Source organism: Polypterus senegalus, chromosome 2, assembly GCF_016835505.1.
Source record: "Polypterus senegalus isolate Bchr_013 chromosome 2, ASM1683550v1, whole genome shotgun sequence".
Lineage (NCBI taxonomy): Eukaryota > Metazoa > Chordata > Cladistia > Polypteriformes > Polypteridae > Polypterus > Polypterus senegalus.
Window position 1 is genome coordinate 269,032,851 of NC_053155.1, and position 21,707 is coordinate 269,054,557.

Below are 21,707 nucleotides of genomic sequence, written 5' to 3' on the forward strand. Positions count from 1 at the left end.
ACAGTTTGGAAATGTCTCACAGCAATGCTACTGATACTCCACAGAGGAACCCCTGGTCATTCATGTGTCAGTGCTTTGTGGTGATCAAGTAATACTTCATACAAATCATTTATGTATTGGTGTTTCTCGGTGTTCATTATATCATAGGGAAAATTGCCATTCACTTGTTGGTGCTTCATGACAATCGATTGATTCTTCATGAAGGAAAGATTGTGTAGTGTAATAGGATTTAAGAAATTGGTTGTAAATGGAAAGTACCAGCTCAGCAATTATTCACACTAACTAATTAGTAAAATAAATTAGAGGGAACATTGGCTGTAAGTATAAATGGGCTCAACTCAGTTGGTCGAAAATCATCATGACTGTATGTACTGTATATATATATATTTTAAATATCAAATTATATGTAATTTTAAACTCATCATGTAGCTATGGACACTATTAATTTCAATGCATTTCTATCACTTGATAAATCAAACAATGCAAATTACGTTACTTAATTTAATGCACAGATTTAAGATTTTAGTGGACTGATTATAATGTGGACTAACATATGCATGTTACAGAATAATACATCAAGATAAGCTCAATGAAAAGTGGAACTATTTACTTAAAATTTTAGCATGAGAGTGTGTGTAGGTGTGCAATGTCATAGCCATTTTATTTGAAAAGAAAGCTTCATGTTAGAAATCTAACCTAAAAGCTTGAACAATAAAGGAAAGGCTGCTTCAAGAAATAATCAGTTCTTAAATAATTGAAAGTTTAAGAGAATTGCCAACATTTTACCTTGTACAAGTCTTGGTTTTCCATTTTTCTTTACCATTGAAACTAACAATTTTATATGAGAGAATTCTTTAAACTGTCCTCTTCTTCAGCTACACAAGGAATCTGTCCAAAAACTTTATAAGCAATCTCTGCCATTAAATAAAACTTAATTCAAAGATTTAAATGGTTCTGTCAATTATCTCTTGATGAGAGACGTCAGCCCATCATAGAGCACACTCACTTACACCCACCCACCCACACACACACACATATACACACACACTGCTACACGCAACTCAAAAATAGTAAATTTAGAGTCCCTAATTAACCAAATCTGCATTTCTCTGAGGCTGTATAAAACCAGAGTTTCCAGAGAAGATTAAAAATTCAAAATCTACAACTTGAGTGTTCCAGGAATGTCACATTCTTGGAGCTCGTGCTAATTACTGTGCCACTCTTCCATTCTAAAACAAAATATGTAAAATGTGTAAAAACTGACAGTATTACTAATTGTGTATCAATTTACTCACCAAGAGAACAGCAAAGCTTGTAAGATGGTTACACTGGCATATAGTGCTACTGGCTGTTTTATTCTTTACAGAGCAACCTGTCTCATCCCATCCTCCTTTATTCACTAAAATTCAGAAAAAACAAAACAGCATTTCAGATTACTTTTCAAAATTGAGTATTTAATAGAAGATAACTGTGAAAATAAACAGAATAAATTAAAATATGAATAAAATGATATTGGGCTATATTTTAAAGTCGAATAACCGAAGAGAAAAAGATTGCACCAAAATTCTAATGTAGCACAAAATTGCGCTAGCTCTTTAGAAAAGAAGAAGCAGGAGTTGCACCAAACTAAAAAGCCTTTCCTATTTCAAAAAGCTAAGATTCAGCCTTAAACACAAAAAGCTGTACAGATTTTTCACAGTGAATCCAGAAGACTTTCTCATTTTAAATAGTCAAATCTGTGCTAAACTATACTTGAAGAAAATAAATGGAGGTGAAATGTACACCAAAAACAAGAAAGAAAAACTTGTTTCCATAAATGTTGAAGTGAAAATAATATCCATCCATCCATCATCCATCCCGCTATATCCTAACTACAGGGTCATGAGGGTCTGCTGGAGCCAATCCCAACCAACACAGGGTGCAAGGCAGGAAACAAACCCTGGGCAGGATGCCAACCTACCGCAGGTGAAAATAATATGAATGATTATATGCACAATGGCCATATATAAAAGGCTCGATTTCACTTGTGATAAATGTACACTAGTACAACACATTTTATTTGTAAAGAAAAGTATTGCTACTACATAAAGGAAAACATTTAGGAAATTTACATCTTGCATCATGATAAAAATGTAATAATAAACAGAGGCAATTTCATTTTAAAGTAAATATTCAGCTAAATCTTTAACTTTTAATAAAACTATATTTCATAAACAGAAAAGCAAAATAACTTACTAAATTTGCTGTAGTTCCAGAAAACACACAGCACTGTGTCATTGTTCTAAAATGGAAAAATATGTTTTATTCTTTGAAAGAAATGAATCTCTACAGTGATCAAAATTTTAAATTTTTAAATTGAAAATACCTTTGTTTCGTTAATATTCTTGAAGAGAACAGTAACATTATCTTTCAGATTTGTAAGAGATATGTTAGGCACATTTGCTCCCACCACAAAACTATTTAGAGAAAAATTTGCACGGGAATTATCCTTTAAAACAAAAAGAAGTATATAATTGTAGATAGGCATATATAATATAACAGAAAATAAAGTCAAGTATATTGTAAATTAGTTCTGTATGGTATATACTAAAGAATAAACTGAAAGGTTTTGAACAGATTTGCACAGAGATCATTGTGCTGTTTTTAGCTTTGATGGGTTGAGACCATTATTAGAACAGGTTAATAGTTAAACAATGGCTTAATGCGGAGCTGAAAATCAAGTGATATCAAGGCACTTTCTCAAAACAAACATGGATTTACCTGAGCTTCAACTAAACGTCCCTGTGGCTCAACATTCTACAACCAGATTTTAAACTGATATTGAATTATATCTGACCTGTGTCTACCAGAGATATTTATATTATGAATTCAATTTAATAATGAATAGCTAAGGTAGAAGTACTTCACCGTCAGAACTGTTAATGACTGCCAAGAAGCACTCTTGCTCTGTAACCCTGTACTTAAACCTTGCTGTTACCTGGCTGCTGTAGAAGGTGCAAACTCATAAAATGTTGTAATTTCACTGGACACAGTCCAAGACAATCCAGCAATTCATGGACATGTATCTCACAGTTTAGGGATTGTTTAAATAATTTCATTAAATATATATTTGATTAGAATTGAATAGGATTGGTTATATTATTTAGAACAGTACAAGCATCATATAATGCAGTGACCTGCTACTGGGTTATGTGGCAAATGGCAAGTCTAAATTGGCCTCATATGGGTTTTTGTCTTGTAATGGACTGGCTATACTGGATAATGAATGATCAGAAAATTACAGAAGGATGAATAATATAAATCTTAGATTATAAAAACTTAACTGTTGCAGAATAAAACCAGCAACAAATAAATAGCTGCCAAAAATGGGTAGTCTACATGTCCAATGACATCAGACAAGCCTGGCCTCCTTAAAAAAGGCAGTAGATATGTCTTTCTTATCTTCTTAATTAGGCTTAATAATATGTGTATTGGGTTAAGTGTTAAAAAGCATTGCCTAAAATGTTTATTATCTGGAAAGCTATATTATCATAATAATAATGGCAAGGAACTGCAAGTAAAATTTTATGATCAGCTCAAAATGGAATTTGTCCTCTCTCCATTTCTCTGGGCTTTAGCAGTCTTGCCTCTGTTTTGGGAAGATAAAATTAGCACTGGGATTGCTTGTTATTGCAGCTTTGGTACGGCTTACAGCTTACTGCCTGATAACACTTTTATATTGAACCTTTAATCACCCAACTCAGTTGTCAGATGTGTCAGATGCCTGACTTTGGCTGAAATGATTAATGATTATTAACATTTTTAGTTCTTTATGTCTGAGTTTAATCATGCAGTTTTGCTTTCAGCTTTAACATGACATGTGCAACGTATGCAAACATCTATATATATAATTCACTAAGGCAAGACACCCATGGAAAGCACCCTGGAAGGGGTGTGGATTCACTAAGCCGCCGACAAGTAAGACACCTATGGCGCACGCAGGAAGGAGCGACACCCACAAACTCCAAGACCATTGGATACGACGACAACTCACGGAGCCACACCCACCAACTCGGACACGACGACACAGAAAAAACGGCGTCATTTATATTCGTCTGTCGTTGAGGCCACATGCACCTCCAAGCCACGTTGACTGTTTATAGAGGCATGTTTCTCACGGAGGTGAATCGCCATATACAGCGTGTAAAACGGTTTGCGAGGGGTATCCCATGGGATCCTTAAAACAATCCTTTACAACTGAGGTTAAAACACAATGAAGCAATTCGCATCCGTGACAAACATGCGTCTTCTTATTCTCACACCAACCAGTTGTAGACAACCGTGTCTTTCCTGAAGTGTTTAGCATTCAATAAATAATTATGCATGAGATTGAGCGTGTGTCTACTCGCCGCAGAGAGGCGTGGGTAAGCCGTTGGACCCCATTCGGGCTGCAAACCGTGGAATTCCCACTAAGTGCGACTCATACGCTTCCAGTGATTACGTCCCTACCCTTTGTACACACCCCCCTCCCACCTCGCTACTACCGTGTTCGGGTGTCTTGGTGGATTATATACAGAAAAGCGGCCAAAACCGCACAGAGCAATGAAGAGTCTACGTGAGTCACAGGTGCATCTGGACTGTGCAAACACGACAACGACTTAAGTGACGAGTTGGAGGTGGGCACATGAGCAGGCAGTGCATACTGAATGAGAAATCAGCAGACTAGAATGACGGAGGGAGCGGAATGGACATCCTTCTCCTCTCCTCCCGTTCCACGCTCCGCTCCTGGGCGCCGTCCACCCCCATCCCTCCGTCTGGGAGTAGAAGGCGCGATGGCTGTCCGCCAGTTTTCAGTCACGGACGATTGTGTGTTGGTTCGTTCCGTGCATTGTTTCAATGTTGCTTTTCTTGATGATTTATTACATTACCGATTTTTCAAATGTAAATTTTCTCCCTGTGCTTAAAAATTATTAAAAAACGGCCTGATTATGTGCCGTATGGTACGCCACGGGTTAGCTAGTTTTCACTATTACACAAAAGTGAAAGCATTTGTCCCTTAGTGAAAAGCTTAAACTGAAACAAATTTACATCTAAACCATGCGTTTCAATCAAGTTCGCCCTAATAGGATAGTAGACATATTATGCATTTTGCTATTGACTATCCAATTCTGCTCAAAACGTTCATTATATAATTGCTTATGTATTTTTATGATTAAGGCATAGGTTAAGTGACATAGTCAAGGACTCACACTGAGTTAGAAGCCAAGATTTAACTGACAGCCCGCAAACTACTACCCTACAGATAATGGCTCCACAGCTGTCAATTTTAGGCTACCACCCAAAAAAATTGTATTTCAGCTGTTAATCCCAACCAAGCTACTGACAGCACAATGGCCACTGAGAGATTAAAGACATGCTAATGCCAGATATAAGACTGACAAATATTTGGTTACATTAAAGCAAACAGTCACATGCTTTTCAGAAAGGCTTAATAGAAATATGAAACTTAATGAATTAAACTTCTAATCCAACTTAATAAAAATAAAAGTGTCTGTGTGTCCATTAATTTCTTATGCCCTGCAATTTGTATGAGATTCAAACACAGTTCAAATATTTGTTATGGAATGGAAATACAATGCATTTTATTACTATACATTCTAATAGATAGTGCACTGCTGAAGTTAAAACTGAATATACTTGCATCTATGTTGATATGAGATTTCAACCTATCTTGGATGGTGAGCACAGCAAGTACTAAATAATTTTGCATCATACGGGAACAATTTTGATAATATCCATTAAATACAGATTTACTGTTCTACATATGTCACACTGTGAAAAATTATTAATGCATTACAAGTATGGGATGAATACTTTTTTATATCCATTATTAAAGAATGCGTACTGAAGTCAGTTATACCTGAAATACGAAGGTTTTTTTAAAAAAGTTAAACTGGACCTTGGACACCAACTCTCTGTTTCCTTGTGAAACATTTGACAAAAGTGAAGCTGGAAAGGTAACACTTCCTCCATCAAACAAAGATTGTGAACTTCCCAGAGTGACCTTTCATTAGAAAAAAGAAAACATAGTTAGCAGAATGTAAGCTTGAATAACTGCGTGTTCATTTTTTAACATCAAACAAATTCTACACAGAAAAGATCACAGGTCATTTAAAGAAAATAGACTTTTTAACAAAAATTAAGAGAAACAGGAAATGTATTCTTTATACAGTATATATATATATATATATATATATATATATATATATATATATATATATATATATATATATATATATATAGTACAGGCCAAAAGTTTGGACACACCTCCTCATTCAATGTGTTTTCTTTATTTTCATGACCATTTACATTGGTAGATTCTCACTGAAGGCATGAAAACTATGAATGAACACATGTGGAGTTATGTACTTAACAAAAAGGTGAAATAACTGAAAACATGTTTTATATTCTAGTTTCTTCAAAATAGCCACCCTTTGCTCTGATTACTGCTTTGCACACTCTTGGCATTCTCTCGATGAGCTTCAACAGGTAGTCACCTGAAATGGTTTTATTGTTGCCTTCAGTGATACTCTACCAATGTAAATGGTCATGAAAATAAAGAAAACACATTGAATGAAGAGGTGAGTCCAAACCTTTGGCATGTACTATATACATATATATATACCTGTATATATAGTTATTATTAACAAAAATTAAGAGACTCAGGAATTTTATTCTATTTATATATTTATTATATATATATATATATATATATATATATATATATATATATATATATATATATTATATATATATATATATATATTATATATATATATATATATATATATATATATATATATATATTGTGAACCTCGCCCCGGACACAGACAGGCAGACACGTTGATGTCACCCACAAACACATCTTTATTCATCTTTTTTCTCTTTTATAATTCCGCTCACCAACCCCAACTCCTTAGTCCAGGCCAATCCAATGCCTTCTCTTTTCTTCTTTTCCTTTTCTCTCTCTCTCTTTCTTTCTTTTCTTTTCTTCCCACCGCCTCCTTCCTCCTCCAGACGTTGCCACTCTTCCACCCGACTCTTGTCAACGACTGGAGGGAGGTGGCCCCTTTTATAGGAACCGGATGGGCTCCAGCTGCTCCCGGCAATCTCCGCGGACACACCCCGTGTGGCGGAAATGCCGGCGCCGGAAGCCGTCCGGGTGTCCCCTGTCGTCTTCCCCGGCACTTCCTGGTGTGGCGGAAGTGCGGCTCCCGAATAAACGGGCACTGGGCGCCGCCTGGCGGTGGCCACGGGTCCCTACAGGGCTGGGCTTCCAAGCCCTGTACCCGAGGCCCCCTGCATAACCAGGACGGACGCCCCCACTCGGTCTGGAGGAGGCACTCGCCCTCCTCTGGTCCTCCAAAGCGTCCCGGCTGGGCTCCAGCCCCAGCCGAGGACCGTACGGGATAAACCGGCATTGGGGCTCCGCCTGGCGGTGACCACGGGCCCCTACAGGGTAGGGCTTCCATGCCCTCGACCCGTGGCTCCCAACAGAACCAGGACGGACGCCCCCTCACAGTCTGGAGGAGGCACAAGCCCTCCTCACATCCTCCTGGGCGCATACATAGTGCCCTCCACTATTATTGGACCCCCTTGTAAAAATTAATTAGAAGGGTTAGGAAAAAAAATCCCTGTTTGCTGAAGAGCCGTCATCTTGCACTGAAAAAATGAGAAACATCTGACTTTGAATTTGAAAACAAAGCCCTCATCAAGAAATAAATATTTTAACAAAAACACACACCCTTGGAAATTAATGTGAAACTGAAGAATGGTTCCTCTTTAAATTGGACATTGTTAAGTTGATTGGAGTGTATAGGAACTTTCCAGATAAAATCAGTGACTTCCTGATTAACTGGGATACAATTGCGAGGAGACACAGAACCAAAATTCCTTAGCTAAAAATCATCATGGCAAAGAAAAGAGAACACTCAATCTAAATGAGGGAGAATTGTGTTGCCCATCATAACTCAGGGAATGCCTAAAAAAATAGCTACTCACCTGAAAATGCCCATTTCTACAGTTAGGGCAATAATAAAAAAGTCAGCATGAACTGGAACTCTGACAAACTTGCCTAGAAGAGGACCCAAGTTTATATTACACCCGTGTACAATGAGAAGGATGCTAATAGAGGCAATAACATCGCCAAGGATCACTGTTGGGAAATTGCAAGAAAAAGTAAAATCCTGGGGTTATCAAGTCTCCAAAACCACCATCAGATGGCATCTTCATGCCAACAGATTATTTGGAAGGTATGCCGGAAAGAAGCCTTTTCTGTCAGTTTACCCATAAATGTAAGCACCTGGGGCCTCATGTATAAACGGTGCGTATGTACAGAAATGTTGCGTAAGAACTTTTCCACGTTCAAATCGCGATGTATAAAACCAACACTTGGCGTAAAGCCACGCACTTTTCCACGGTACCTCATACCTTGTCATACGCAAGTTCTCCGCTCAGTTTTACAGACTGGCGGCACCCAGCGTCAAAGCAGTGCTACTGTTCCTGTTTGGTTACACCTTATTTTCCTGACGCGGCTTTATAAATACACTGAAACTAACCGCATATTGTTTATTAGTGTAACGCATCTGATTGTAATTAACTTGTAACAATATAATGGTCCAGGGAATAGCCATAGTATTCCAAATACCATAACTGCTTTAGCGTTATTACTCTCACTGCACCTTCTTCTTCTTCTTCTTCTTTCAGCTGCTCCCGTTAGGAGTTGCCACAGCGGATCATATTTTTCCATATTACTCTCACTGCACCACTCAGAGTATTTATATCACTGTATCTGAGTGTGAATCACAGCAGCAGCTGATCAGAAAGAGAATTATCGGTATACAGCTTCAAGTACACGCTGTCTCAGCCATGGCAAAATGTTTCAAAGCCTTTCCTGTACGGACCTCGCGGTTCAGAAACAGTTTCATCCCAAGAACTATAAATGCACTTAATCAATTGCTCCTTGTAGAACTGTTTATACTTATAAGTACAATCACCTCACTGTAAACTTGCACTACAGTTATAATATCGCACAACCTGAGCCACTTTACAAAGCGCGTATTTACATATGATGACGATATCATTTTTAAGGTGAAATGCAGCAAAATATGTCTATTATATTATACAGATAAAACTTTAACTTTATTTAAATAATCTATATTTTTCACTGGGAGTGTCGTGAAGGATAGAATAATTAAACATGTACTACGAAGATATTTCAATGTTCCTTAAATGTTTTGAAGAATCGGCGCTCTGAGTTTACAGATGGCTTAACTTCTATTACAGAGCTGATTGTGTGGTGATTGGGTATTTGGGGAAAGAAAAGCAAGGACTGCAGTGACGGCTACACCAATATATATTCAATATAAAACATGAAGAGAAAATAACAACACAGCTAAAAACGCAGCGACAAATTTTGGCAAAAGTTAAATGCTTGTGTCATGAGCACGAGGCGGCTATGCAGTGTCGCAACGGGTGTGGCCATCCACCGTACATAAGATACCATATTGACATTGGCGGGCGAAGGAGCCACCGATTATTCCTCTGCCCAGTGCCACCACAAGCCTAGAGCCGCCCCTGATTGTACTGCTGCAATAAATGATTTCATTGAAGTGAAACACATGTTTAATAACGTGCTTTAACTCCTATCATCATGAAAATGATATCACGTATACATCTCAGTATTTTAGTTATTCAGAGAGCTGTAATATCACGAATGTAATGGATTCTGTGTCCAGTTGGAGGAAGAGAGCCGGTTTAAGAAGCAAGTAGTGATTCACACACACAGAGCACATAGAAGATCAAATACAAAACAAAGCATTTAACGTGCTACTTTAATTACGATTTGATTTGAGAAACTGGTTAATTAAACGATTTTAAGATGAAGTTTATGATGTTCTACTTTAATGACAAAATAAACTACGTGATTAAAGTGAAAATGTCGAGATTGAAGTTGACATTTCGTGCTTTTTCCCCACTGTGTGCCTTTTTTCTCTGTACCCTAATAAGCTTTCATATGACACTCAGACAGTGGGCTACAACTCGCCTTTTCACGGCGACTTTGATATGTGACTTCTTTTTTATTTCCGGCACTGTGCGATTTTGTGAACGTGAGCTTTCAAGTTTCTCCAACACGCTATGTCACTCGATCAACTTCCTTTTGTTGATTATACCACGGTTTATTTGAACAAATAGTATGTTTTTCCTTTGCCTCCACTTGGTATTCGCTGAAATTCTTATATTTTCCCCCGTGCTTTTCCCATTGTCTTTTCACAGAAGTCTGGGCTTAAGGGCGATTTATATTGATTTGCATATTCAAAGAGGCGTAATTCTGGGAGGAGTTGGTGCGTTACATAAAGTGCGTGCATGAGCGTTACTTTTCACCCTGATCGGGATTTATGTAGCGGAAGAACGTGGAAGTTGGAGTACGCACAGATTCCTGCATCTGGATTTTTCTGTGCGTAAGCACATTTCGGCTTTTGTGCTTACGCCATGTTATAGTGCGAGTTCTATGCACGGCGTTATACATGAGGCCCCTGGAGTTTGTAAAACGTTAGTACAACTTTGACTGGAACTGTGTTCTATGGTCTGATGAAACAAAAATTTAACTTTTTGGCTATAAACACACAAAGTGGGTTTGATATAAAAAGAATGATGACTATAATGAAAAGAATCTTGTCCCAACTGTGAAATATGGTGAAGTTGTGATGTTGTGGAGGTGTTTTCCACCAAAGGCCCTGGAAACATTGTTATGGTACATGGCATCATTTATTCCATGAAATATCAGGAGATTTTAAATCAAAACCTGTCTGCCTTAGCCAGGAAGCCAAAACTGGGTCGTTACTGGATCTTCAAGCAGAATAATGATCCGAAGCAAATGTCTAAATCAACCCAGGAATGGTTAACTGAGCACAAAATCAAAGTTCTGCCATAGCCATCTCAGTCCCCTGACCTGAACCCTACTGAAAGCCTGTGAAGTGAGCTGAAGAGGAGTGCACACAGGAGAGGGCCTAGGACCCTGAATGATCAGGAGAGATTATGTAAAGAAGAATGGTCTCTGATGCCAGGCTCTGTATTATCCAACCTTACAAAAGGTTACAAGGGAAGAATCTGTGCTGTTATACTGGAAAAGGGAGATTGTGCAAAGTATTAAATGCAGGGGTGCACACAATTGTGGAATATGTGTTTTTGTTAAAAAATATTTATTTCTTGATGAGGGCTTTGTTTTTCTTTGAATGAACCTGTTTCCATTAAAAGTCAGATGTTCCTCATTTTTTCAGTGCAAGATGACAGTTCTTCAGGAAACAGGGATTTTCTTCTAACCATTCTTACTATTTTTTACAAGGGGTGCCAATAGTATTCATATTTGGATGTAATGTTACCTAAATTATAAAGTAATAAATACATAAATAAATACACAAGGAAATAAGCAACAACAACATATCTTATGCAACATTTAATTACTTATGCTGACATTTCATTATGTTTTAATTTATTTATTGTCACATTTCACAATGCAGTTAAATACATGCATTTTTATTTATTTTCTTTTTTTTTTACTTTAAATACTCAAGTTATTCAGGTTGTTATGTACTAAAGAATCCTCTAATCATGACACCCGCAACACCAAGGCTGAACACTAGTAAGGGAATTTACGAATACAGTGTATACCTCCTTCCAGACATTACAAGCTCCACTTCTGACTGATTATTCCAAAGAAGAGTGTTGCAATACTTTCAGGTGTTATCAAGATACTATGGCAGGACAGGCTGAATTTGATGTCCCAAATTGTTCTATTTAAAAAGCATGGCTCTAACTATGGTACACCGGACCCCTACTCATTTAGAAATCACTTTGTAACTCTTTCCAAAATGGCGGACATAAAAAATGTCTGTTCATTGTTTTATGACATGGCTCTAGAACCTACTGTATGAACAGATGACTTCTCTCTAAAGTCAAAAACAAGCATTAATAAGGATTATATTGGGCAGGATGAGCTGACCATTACCTGAAGAATTTAAACTGCTGACAGCAGTTCATGGAGGGTGTAAGGTATTTTTCAGATTCTTTAACCTTACATGCTTTATTATTTTGTATGCCAAACAAATGATAGAAGCATCATTTTCTATACCATTTCTTCTCTCAGACACACTTCTAATTTGGCATTACAACTCAAGAAAACATCTGACCAAATTTACTGTGAAAACTTTAAAAAATAATGCTGAAAAACACAGCAAAACTGTTTTCTAAAAATTTCAAATTAAAGAAGGTAATACTTCCAACCTGTAAATTGTCAGGGTCTTCCACTGAAAAAACTAACTCTGTAAAGTTATTGCCATTTGCTTTTTTCACAGCAACAGCCAAGGAAGTAGATGATGTTAGGTTTACAAAATCTTCTGTCAGGTTTAGTTTAAGGCCAACCTTGTCCACCATTTGTGTGATCCTGAAGAAAATGAAAAAAGAGTAGAATTATTAGAATCATTATTCATTTCTTCATTGTTATTGTTGCCATGATTAAAGATGTTACATTTTTGTTTGAATTTCAACAAAATCAGCCTAATGGGAACTGAGATGTTTCATGAGGAGAGACAAATGGAAAGGTAGATAGAAAGACAGTAAGGCATGGCAATCACAAATGCATATAAACATCAAACGAAAGAGTATGAAATTCAGTAGAAAAGCTTTCAGTGCTACTAAATATACACTGCAAGTTTTTTTGACTTTTTTAAATGTGTAATTATTGCTATTTGACAGTCACTTTTACCCAAAGCAACTTACAGAATGCTAGGTGTGTATTATTAACTATGAGAACTGAATAGGCAACCTCAACGTTTACAATAAAATGTCCTTAAAACAAGCTTTACCAACCAGCCTCTATTACAAAAATTCTTTAAATGCTGTAACTCTCAACCTTAAACATCCCTTCCACATTTTAGCAGTATGTTTACAATATAGTCTGAGACATAATAATGCTTTATTAAACCTTTTACAACAACCCTTGAAACATCAGATTTTTTTCAAAAAGAGATATCCATCCATCCATTATCCAACCCGCTATATCCTAACTACAGGGTCACGGGGGGTCTGCTGGAGCCAATCCCAGCCAACACAGGGCACAAGGCAGGAAACAAACCCCGGGCAGGGCATTGCACACACACACTCACACACCAAGCACACACACTAGGGACAATTTAGGATCACCCATACACCTAACCTGCATGTTTTTGGACTGTGGGAGGAAACCCATGCAGACACGGGGAGAACCCGGGTCTCTTAACTGCGACGCAGCAGCACTACCCACTGCGCCACCATGTCGCCCAAAAAGAGATATTAACACTGTAATTTCAGTTTTATAATATAAGCTCTTATCACTTCTGATATTAGTTTGAAATCATAACAAATGTTTATTAGTAACCTTTTATTTAAATATTTGTTTTCTCTAATTACTATACAAAAAACTTTCCTCTTCTTTACGCTGAAGGCCTTTAAATATTACATACAAATGCAGTAGCATAGTTAAAATTCATTAATCATACTTGTGATATCAAAACTCTGGAAATTAAGCCATAAAGGTACTAATACACATCACTGATTATATAATACTGCTAAAAAGAAATCAGAATCCAATACCTTGTGGAATAGGAGACAACCTTAGGTGCAGAGCTGTTCAGCATTGTCCCAACAGCTGAAACAACTACCCCAGCAGTACGAACTGTGATGCTGGGCTGGTTTAGTAGTCCATCCAAGGCATTAAGCAACAGTTCAGGATTAGATGGGTCAAAGTTTTGTATCAAACCTAAAACATTTTCTTTTAAAGAAAATAATGAAAGACAACAATGTTATACACAATTTTCAGACAAATGAAGAATTTTATTTAATACATAAAAAGTTCTATAAATGATAAATATTTAGCTGTCAAATCAACCCAAAGGCAAAAAGCATATCTTAAAAGAACTGACTTTGTATCCTTCATATAACATACTAAATTATAATTTTAAAATCAAAATTGAAAATAAAAAGATGCATTTTATAATTATTGTTTGTTCATCAACAATGTTGGTATATGAAGTCTCATTCCTGAAAGGCTTTACATGTATTATATTCTTTCCAAAAATTCTTCAGTGAACACCAGGACATGCAGTCATACTAAAGAAACTAAATGAGTTTCTTCCCATAGTTTTGCTCTCCTGTTTGTTCCATGAGATTCAAAATTTGTAAATATTGTCATACATGTATTTGGGAGGCAACCTCTGGGCTCATCGACTAATAATTAAACCCCAAACCAGAGGGTTGCATTGTTGCTTAATGCCTTTCCTCTTCCTCCCTCTGTAGAACTGATGATTGACAGTTGGCCTGTGTCTGATGTCACTTCCAGGTTCTGCCCCCCTGAACCTGCCCCTTTTGGGCCTCCACCTTGAAAACCAGGTCCGACACCACCTTAGAGCAGTCTAAAGTAGACAACTGTGAATAAGATGACAGCTCCCTTGCTGTTCATTTTCTGTTCAGTTCAACTGTGAATTAATTACACTGGGTTCACCTTGGTGCCCCAACACTTTATGCCATGTTGTTTGCTTAATTTACAATTTAAAGTATTTTCTAGGGGATGCATGGTGCCTACAATGTTTCCAAATAAACACTTAGAAAAGTTTTATTTATATGTTAGAGTAAAATTAACACTGGTTATTTTGCATTATAGTGTGGGGGACTGCCTTACAAGTATTTGAACTGTTCTTTGAATATTTCTGTGGGTTTCTTTTCAAGAAGCAGACTTCCTGCCACTTTCCAAAGATATGTGCTTAGTTTGAATGAAACACTTCGAAAACTTGGATAAGAATGTTTAAGGGTGCTTGTATGAGTGTAAACAGCAATGAAAGAGCATCTTGTTTCAAGCTGACACCTACTTTACACAAAAAGATTGCTGGCTGGGAGTCTAACTCTCTCCACTCTATACTAGATAAGTTGGTCCGATAAACAGATGAATGAATGATGCCTTCAGTGCTGCTAAAAGGTAAAGCATAACTGTGGAACTAAAAAACAAAATCAGTTTTTAAATTACACATTTAAGATGATCATTGTACACGGTTAGGACTGGATTATAATTAAATCAAGTTAAAAGAAAATGTTTTTAAATTATTTTACAGGAGAATTACTGCAACAATTTGTATTTTGTTCTTTACATATTAAATTTCACCTATTATCAACATTGGAATAGTACTAATTACATTTGTTATATTTCAAAGCCTCATTCGCTGATAAGTTAAAGGGTGGAGACCTGAACACTCTTTAATGGTAAGGGTAGTTTGAGTGAACCCTGAGTTACTACGAAGAATTACACAGGAGAAGATTGGAATTGATTGAAGGGCTTGGAAGCCATTTCAATCTGGGACAGACACAAGCCAAATCAGAAAAAACAATGAAGAAAATTGATCAATGATGAAAAACAGCAAAATAAGAATTGAATTTGAGAATTACTGATTCATTCCATCTATCTTTGCTTATTCTGTGTATCAGTTATTACCTGTGTCAAAAAATACTTTCTAACTTAAATGGAAAATACAGTATATCCTTAAACAGCTTGCATCAATGCAGACGTGTTGTTTTTGAACAGCGTATCAGCTAGGATTCACAAAACTAATTTTCTTTATAGTTGTACATTCTCATGTACTTTCTATAGTGCTATTTTTGCAGTAAGCACACAAGAACTACACACTTTATTTTAGAGGAGGTCTCAAATGTATTTTAAATACTGTAGCTCAAGAGTAACCTCTGTTGACTTGTACCTCATATGGCATGCTTTGTAACCCAACATCCTATTAGCCATCGTAATCGCTTCTGTATGCTATCTTGTTGTGAACAGTGACAAGTTCATGAAGTCTTTCTCATATTGTGTACTTTCAAGTTCCAAATCTTCCATTGTGTATTCAGGTCTAACTTTTAACTCCTTATATGTAAAACATAAATTACTTTACATTAAACATCTGCAAGCATACTGATTTAAACACATTAAGAAAAGCAGTGGCTTCAGCAGTAATCTCTGAGAGACCCCAATTTAAATACTGTATATCCCTTTGATTCTTGTGTTTGCAGAGTTATAAAGAGAGTTGAAAATAGTAAACACCATTGATTTTTTAGGGTGCTATTCCCATTTTTGTAGGTGCTCAAATACAGGAAACATCCCCTCTAGCACCATTCCTGGTCTTCATCTAACTCCTTTTCTTTAGTTTTCTGGATACAATATTCCCTGACAGTGGACAGTGCAAAAATACTACCTTACTTTCACACCTTCATTGATGTGACATGTTTGGTTATGGGTTGTCCATGTTTCTGCATGATGTTAAAAATATGCAAATGCTCCAGTTCCTCTTTATAACACTTGGGAAAATGTGTCAAGAAAACTTGCCTTTTACAGTTGTACTTCTGCATATCCTGTAACCTCGGAAGAAGGGTTTTTGAATCTTAACATACCTAATGCTTAAATGATAGACAATACTTTATTGTTCCCTGAAGAGAATTTCACTAATAATAATTAACTCAAACAAAATGGAAACTTGCAAACTCCACTCCAGATTGTCAAGTCAGGATATTTGAAACCAAGTATTCTCTTCACCCAGAGAAGTCACCTTCCCCTTAGTTTTATGATATATTTTAAATATGAGTGACTTCTTCAAATCATCCAGTTGGTGCCTAGCCCTGGATCTTCATGACCCCATCACATTTTGATTTGACATACACATATGAATCATGTAAAACACAATGGGGGAAATTTCCCTTCCCTGGTATTGGACTTGTATTGGAGAGTCATTCACTAAACCAAATGGGCCCCCCCCCCCACTCCTGATTTTAGATCTTAAATATATATACATTGTGTGGGATGGTTGGCATCCTTACCCGGCTAGGACACTCATGAAGTGGAAGGATGGGGGAGGGGGGCAGTCCCCCTTGGTTGCAGCAGTGCCCCAGATTCCCACAGGGCACCATGGAACTTGGTTTTTGTTGACTCAACCCCGTTGGGTTCCATGGGTGCTGCCAGAGGGTGCTTCGGGGACTGGAGAACCCTACTTTGTCAGGCTCCTGCTTTATCCAGAAGTGCTACCCCGGAGGACCCCCAGAGGTAATAAAAGTACTCCTGGGTGCTACACAAAAGAGACTGGCTACCTCAGCTCCAGGAAGCGGAGTCAGAAGGAAGGTAGGCGAAGCTTGCAAGGAGGAGTGGAGGAGGCAGTGGCAGAGAAAGAAAGAAGACAAAGAGTTGCAGAGTGCTTTAATACTGTGTGCTTTAAAACTGTGTTTGTGGTGTGGGAAACACTTGACAGGAAGAGTTTCCCATTAATACAATCCTCTTGTTTATTTTAAAAACTTGAGTCTGAGCCTTTGTGCCAGCTGTATGGGGAGTTAGAGCACCCCCTGTTGTCCACAACATAAATACATCCTGCTCTCAGATGATGCAAATTAATTAAATACACTATCACTAAGCCCTGCCTCTGCTCTTTGAGTAGCCCTAGTAAGATCCTCACATATCTGCAAATCCTAACAATTCTATTGCCCTTGAAAAGATGGTTGCAATCCATTCCTTTTCTATCTTTGGTTTACTGAATTAGGTGTAATCATTTTATGAATATTTTACTTGCCGAAAAAACAGTAGGGTTATTTTGGACTGTAATCCTTTCTGTTGCGATCTGGGTTTCACTCATTCAGTGTCTGAGTGCATGTTTTTCTGTTACTGGTTCAAGAAGTATAAGAGTCTCCCAGTAACATCAGGTACAAAGTACATTTTAGCACTGAATGGGAGCCTAGAACATTACATTTCATTACATTCTTACATTATATACACTGTCACACACGTACACATGGGAAGCAGCTAAAGGGCCTGAATGAGAGTAATTCCTTGCCAGACTAGGGGGTGGTGGAGTGCACTAACTCTTTCTCTCACTTTTCTGCCAACTAGTTACAGGAAATTCTGCTCGGCCTGATGATGTCACTTCTGGTTCCGGCCTCAGTGACACTACTTCTGGTTCTGCCTGCTCTCTTTGTGCCAGCAAATCAGTTCTGTTTTGGACTCATATCTCTACACAATATACTCACAATTTAAATGTTTCACAACCAAGAAAAATTATATGGGTAGCTCCCCCAAACCTTTTTCAACTCTATTGCCTCATCTTTGACAACACACAGAATCACTCAGAAACTGAGAGAATATAAAGTGGTCAGCAATCAACCTAACATCAGCATCTTTAATGATGTGACATGGAAGTCTTCCAACTATAAGCTTACCTTCTTCTGCACTGTTACCACTGATTGATGTTGTGTTCTGCCCGTTTACTGATGTGATCACAAGAGGTGTAGGAGGCACAGGAAGTGGTGCACCATTCAAACTAAACAAGGTAATCAGTCCAGGGTTGCTAGAAAACAAAAATCAGAGTGTCATTGTACTTGATGTACTTTATACTTACTCAAACAATATTTTAAAGTTTACGTTACTGTACACAGATATGTACAGTAAATATATATTTACAAACACATCCTTCAATGTTTTTTCTTTAGATTTTCTACATCTCATATCAACCAGATGTTCTTTCTAGTTTATATAAACCTATAAATATATTAGTAAATGCATTGGAGGTTCATTTGCAATGCCTACACTGTATCTGAATGTCTCTATGTCTGCCCATGTTTGATAAATCCCTTAGTCTGAATAATCATGAGAAGACATAAAGCTGTCTACCTGACTGCTATTGCTAATGTAGATACTGAATGCAGTATTTAACCATTTGTCATACGGTGCATGTACTGGATACAGCAAAAGCATTCCCGAATGTACTGTGTCATATTCCAGTCTTTGTGCATGAACAGTGTCTTCTGTGTGTAACTGCTAACAACAAGATTTAGCCATGTATAGTGGAGGAAATACTGATTTTGTAAGTTTGTCCAATACAAAGAAATTCTCAGAACAGTATCATTTCAATGGTAGGTTTATTTCAACAGTGGCAATTGCAGGAAAATCGAAAAAATAACTTTAAATAAAAGATAGAAATTGATTTGCATTTCATTGAGGGAAATAAGTTTTGAACCCTCTAACAAAAAGACTTAATACTTAGTGGAAAAACCCTTGTTTGCAAGCACAGAGGTCAAACGAATTGATGAGTTTAGCACATTTTAGGAGGAATGTTGGTCCAATGTTTCTGTCTCTGTGCTACTCTGAGCTTGATCCATAGGTTTTCTATTGGATTAAGGTCCGAGACTGACTAGGCCACTCCATGACCTTAATGTGCTTCTTCTTGAGCCACTCCTTTGTTGCCTTTGCTGTATGTTTTGGGTCTTGTTTCCACGACCCATTTTCAGTTTCCTGGCAGAGGGAAGGAGATTGTCGCTCAGGATTTCACGATACATGGCTCCGTCCATTTTCCCATTAATGCGATTAAGTTGTCCTGTGCCCTTAGCAGAAAAACACCCCAAAGCAAAATGTTTCCACCCCCATGTTGACGGTGGGGACGGTGTTTTGGGGTCATAGGCAGCATTTTTCTTCCTCCAAACACAGCGAGTTGAGTTAATGCAAAGAGCTCTATTTTGGTCTCATCAGACCACAGCACCTTCTCCCAGTCACTCTGAATCATTCAGGTGTTCATTGGCAAACTTCAGACGGGCCTGCACATGTGCCTTCTTGAGCAGGGGACCTTCTTGGTGACTGTGGTCCCTGCTAATTTGAGGTCATTAACTAACTCCTCCCGTGTAGTTCTAGGATTCTTTTCACCTTTCTCAGTCACCCCACGAGGTGAGATCTTGCGTGGAGCCCCAGAGCGAGGTTTGATGGTCATTTTGTGCTCCTTCCATTTTCGAACAATCGCACCAACAGTTGTCACCTTCTCTCCCAGTGCAATGGTTTTGTAGCCCATTCCAGCCTTGTGCAGGTCTACAATTTTGACATCCTTGGACAGCTCTTTGTCTTTCCCATGTTGTAGAGTGTGGAGTCTGCTTGATTGATTGATTCTCTCTGTCTTTTATACAGGTGACTAGTTAAGACAGGTGTAATGAGGGTGACTACTGTGGGAGCCAGAACTCTTAATGGTTGGTAGGGGTTCTTATTTGACCCCTCAATGAAATGTAAATCAATTTCTATCTTTTATTTAAAGTTATTTTTTCGATTTTCCTTTTGATGTGCAATCTGCCACTGTTGAAATAAACCTACCATTGAATTGATACTGTTCTGAGACTTTTTATTTCTTTGTCATTGGACAAACTTACAAAATCAGTGAGGGGTCAAATAATTATTTCCCACTGTATGTCTTTTAAATACTGCCTTATTTTTTTCATGTCACTTTTTTTTCCATGTCACTTGTAACACTTATCTGTGCAGCTAATGACAAACGTATTGTTTGAACTCTCTGCCAATTAGCAGTTACACTGTATTTATCTTGTAGGTAAAGGAGGTGCTTTCATTGTCATCATTATCACCAAGAATGATACTAAAAAGGCCAAAAATAGAACCTTTATGAATAATCCTACCTTTAAACTTCCTGTCTTTTTTTTTTGCTCATTTTTCTTCTTCCAATTTAAGATTTCACTCCAGTTCACCTCCTGACTCTAGATTTGATGTTATTTATTTTTTCTCCAACGAACACCACATTTAAACTCTCCTAGCAGTCCCTGGTGTCCCTGCATCCCAAGCTGTCCATTCCCCTTTAAAGTATCTATTCTCCCAGGCTGCCATTCAGCTGCCTTCTCCTCTCATGGATAGATGAAAGGTATTGCTAAGCTACAGTTGCTTCAGATAGTGACCATATTCTACTGCCTGTCAGACATGAGGATCTGCCCTGTTTGTCTTGTCCCCCAACATTCTTGACTTTTGTTTCTGCCTATTACCATTGCAGGGCTTCCAGCACAGATATAGTGCTTACCGCCTTCTAGCAGCCATTACATCCCCATACTAGAATGTGGAAAATGTCTTCTGCTGCCTTTGTTACTGCCTGTGTCACTACTGCATGTTGTTGTGAGACTTTAAGCTGTTATGTGCCAATCTGACAGCACTCTTGCCCTTGAAGCCTGTAAGGCACAATGTCACACTTCACGTTACAGATTACACAAACAGTTAACATAACATTCTCAAATCCACTTAATGGATTTTCAGCAGTAATAAGCATAAAGCAGAATATCACTTTAGGACAGACTATATCTGCAACCACTTAATGGAAACAACCATGTAAAATGTGTAAATATTGAATCAGCATCAACCAACCAACCACAAAAATCTTTAATGATTTGGGAGAAAACACTGGAGAACCAGGGGAACAACTCAAACTGACACAGGAAAAGCATGCAAAATCCACAGAAAATAACAGAGCTTGTAATCGGGATCCAGGACACACGTGATTCCCAAGGCTAAAGCACTACCCACTTGAAATGTCTGTTTAACCAGCACACATACATCTGAGTACCATTCAGTTAGTTAAAGCACCTGCAACTACACCCTAATTTGAAATTCATACACATAAAAGGTTGTCAGTACATCTAAAAAATCCTTTTCACTTAAATATCATGCATATTCTTTGTAGCAAAAACATCATTTGGCTGATGCTTTTTTCCCCAAGTGGCGTGCAACATTTGACACGTACACACATACAGATTAGATTACAGCATAATAAACTTGTGGAGGTTTTTCGGTTTCATAAATATTA

At 37.7% G+C, this 21,707-nt stretch overlaps 1 protein-coding gene across 4 annotated transcripts in view; it reads right to left on the minus strand.

Moving 5' to 3' along the window:
- adgrg2a (adhesion G protein-coupled receptor G2a) overlaps positions 1-21,707 on the minus strand; it is a 177,728-nt gene that overhangs the window by 24,561 nt on the left and 131,460 nt on the right. For all 4 annotated transcript variants that reach the window (XM_039745531.1, XM_039745530.1, XM_039745528.1 and 1 more), the window contains 7 exons: positions 18,310-18,437; positions 13,669-13,846; positions 12,322-12,481; positions 5,900-6,043; positions 2,366-2,488; positions 2,236-2,281; positions 1,296-1,399 (listed from right to left, as the gene is read on the minus strand). In XM_039745531.1, the coding sequence (XP_039601465.1) occupies positions 1,296-1,399; positions 2,236-2,281; positions 2,366-2,488; positions 5,900-6,043; positions 12,322-12,481; positions 13,669-13,846; positions 18,310-18,437 (883 nt within the window). The remainder of the gene's footprint in view (positions 1-1,295; positions 1,400-2,235; positions 2,282-2,365; positions 2,489-5,899; positions 6,044-12,321; positions 12,482-13,668; positions 13,847-18,309; positions 18,438-21,707) is intronic.